The sequence below is a fragment of the Oxyura jamaicensis genome, unplaced genomic scaffold (genome assembly GCF_011077185.1).
Source record: "Oxyura jamaicensis isolate SHBP4307 breed ruddy duck unplaced genomic scaffold, BPBGC_Ojam_1.0 oxyUn_random_OJ71606, whole genome shotgun sequence".
NCBI lineage: Eukaryota > Metazoa > Chordata > Aves > Anseriformes > Anatidae > Oxyura > Oxyura jamaicensis.
The window spans coordinates 1-1,479 of record NW_023310609.1 but is presented as its reverse complement, the minus strand read 5'-3'; the positions used below and the strand labels follow the sequence as shown (position 1 = coordinate 1,479).

General features: G+C 55.0%; 1 protein-coding gene across 1 annotated transcript; it reads left to right on the top strand.

The window, feature by feature from the left end:
* The first annotated feature begins 6 nt into the window (after nucleotides 1-6).
* LOC118159680 (feather keratin Cos1-1/Cos1-3/Cos2-1-like) lies at nucleotides 7-1,080 on the top strand. The gene is made up of 2 exons (XM_035314249.1): nucleotides 7-219; nucleotides 598-1,080. Exon 2 carries the CDS (start codon nucleotides 619-621, stop codon nucleotides 922-924), a length of 306 nt encoding a protein of 101 aa, XP_035170140.1. The 5' UTR covers nucleotides 7-219; nucleotides 598-618; the 3' UTR covers nucleotides 925-1,080.
* Nucleotides 1,081-1,479: the final 399 nt, after the last annotated feature.

The window sequence follows — 1,479 nt, the reverse complement described above, 5'->3', positions numbered from 1 at the left end:
TGGCCTAAATGTGGAAATGAAAAGGCAGCAGTGCAGGAAACCAACACACAGCCCATATCATTTGTTCGGATGGTTTGCATTCAGGGTGAGCTTGTCAGAAAATTGTTACCTCTGCCAAGGGTGCCTCTGGGCCTGCGGCAATGAAGTACCAGTATAAAAGGCAGCCCAGCTCCCTGCTTTCTCATCCAATTCTCTCGCCTCATCCTCCTTGGGAACCAGGTGAGTCTGAAGCCCTCTCTCCTCTTCCAAAGTAGAGGGATCTTGCATCAATAGACATCTCATCTGGTGGTGGCTCAGTGCTATGCTGGGCCTTGGAGTTCCTTGCCACGGGACAAGGGTGGAGAGAGAAGTTCTGTGTAGTGAGAGGCTGGGACATGGTGCTGAGGCAATGTTTTGGATTATGCGCTACGTGATTGTGTCCTTGGATCAGGCTGCTCTTTGAAGGGCCCTGTCAGGACAAAGTGATGAAGACCATGAGCCTTCTGGCAGAGCCTCCACATCCACCCTCACCAGTTCCCTTGGCTCCTTCGTGGTGGGCTAACTGGGCTACTCCTCACCTACCCATGTCCTATGTTTCCTGTCTGCCATCTTTCCCAGGTGCATCTCCAGCCCCAAGACATGTCCTGCTACAACCAGTGCCTGCCATGCCGGCCCTGTGGCCCAACCCCGCTGGCCAGCAGCTGCAATGAGCCCTGCATCAGGCAGTGCCAGAATTCCACTGTCGTCATTGAGCCCTCTCCTGTGGTGGTGACCCTGCCCGGCCCCATCCTCAGCTCCTTCCCACAGAACACCGTTGTGGGATCCTCCACCTCTGCTGCCGTTGGCAGCATCCTCAGCTGTGACGGAGTCCCCATCACCTCTGGGTGCTGTGACCTCTCGGGCATTTCCAGCCGCTACTGTGGCAGAAGGTGCCTGCCCTGCTAAAGCCACTGGCCATGGCCCTGGGGTTCCAGCACGACCATGGTGCTGGACAATAGAAGGAGGAATCTTCAGGCCATTGCTTTCAGAATGACTGAACTTCCCCACCTCCTCTGGCAAATACTGGCAGGAGCCAGACCAGGGGCTACCCTGAGATTTCTGAAAACATGCCCCATATCTCTCTTTCCATCCCTCCACCTACCTCCTTCTCTCCCTTTTCTTTGTGTTCTTCTTCTCCCTTGTGTTGTGGGGCTCCTCAGAGCCAGCCCTTCCACTTTGGGAAAAACTGACACATGCCCTACATGAACTCCTCCATGGGCAAGGGACGCTGCCTCTTTGTTGGCCCTGGTGATCCCTGCACTGAGGGGCCTCTGCTCAGAGTGACCTCCTTTTCCTCTGCACACTCATTAAAGATTTCTGCATCCCAGCCTTGGCTGTAGACGTTTCTTCCCTCTGCGTATGCCCTCCTGAGCTGTCCAGGGAGAATGGTTTTGCCCTTGGTGGGCATATGATGGGTGTTTAAGGAGCCTCTTCCCCACTCCCAGAAGAATGGGAGGTTGT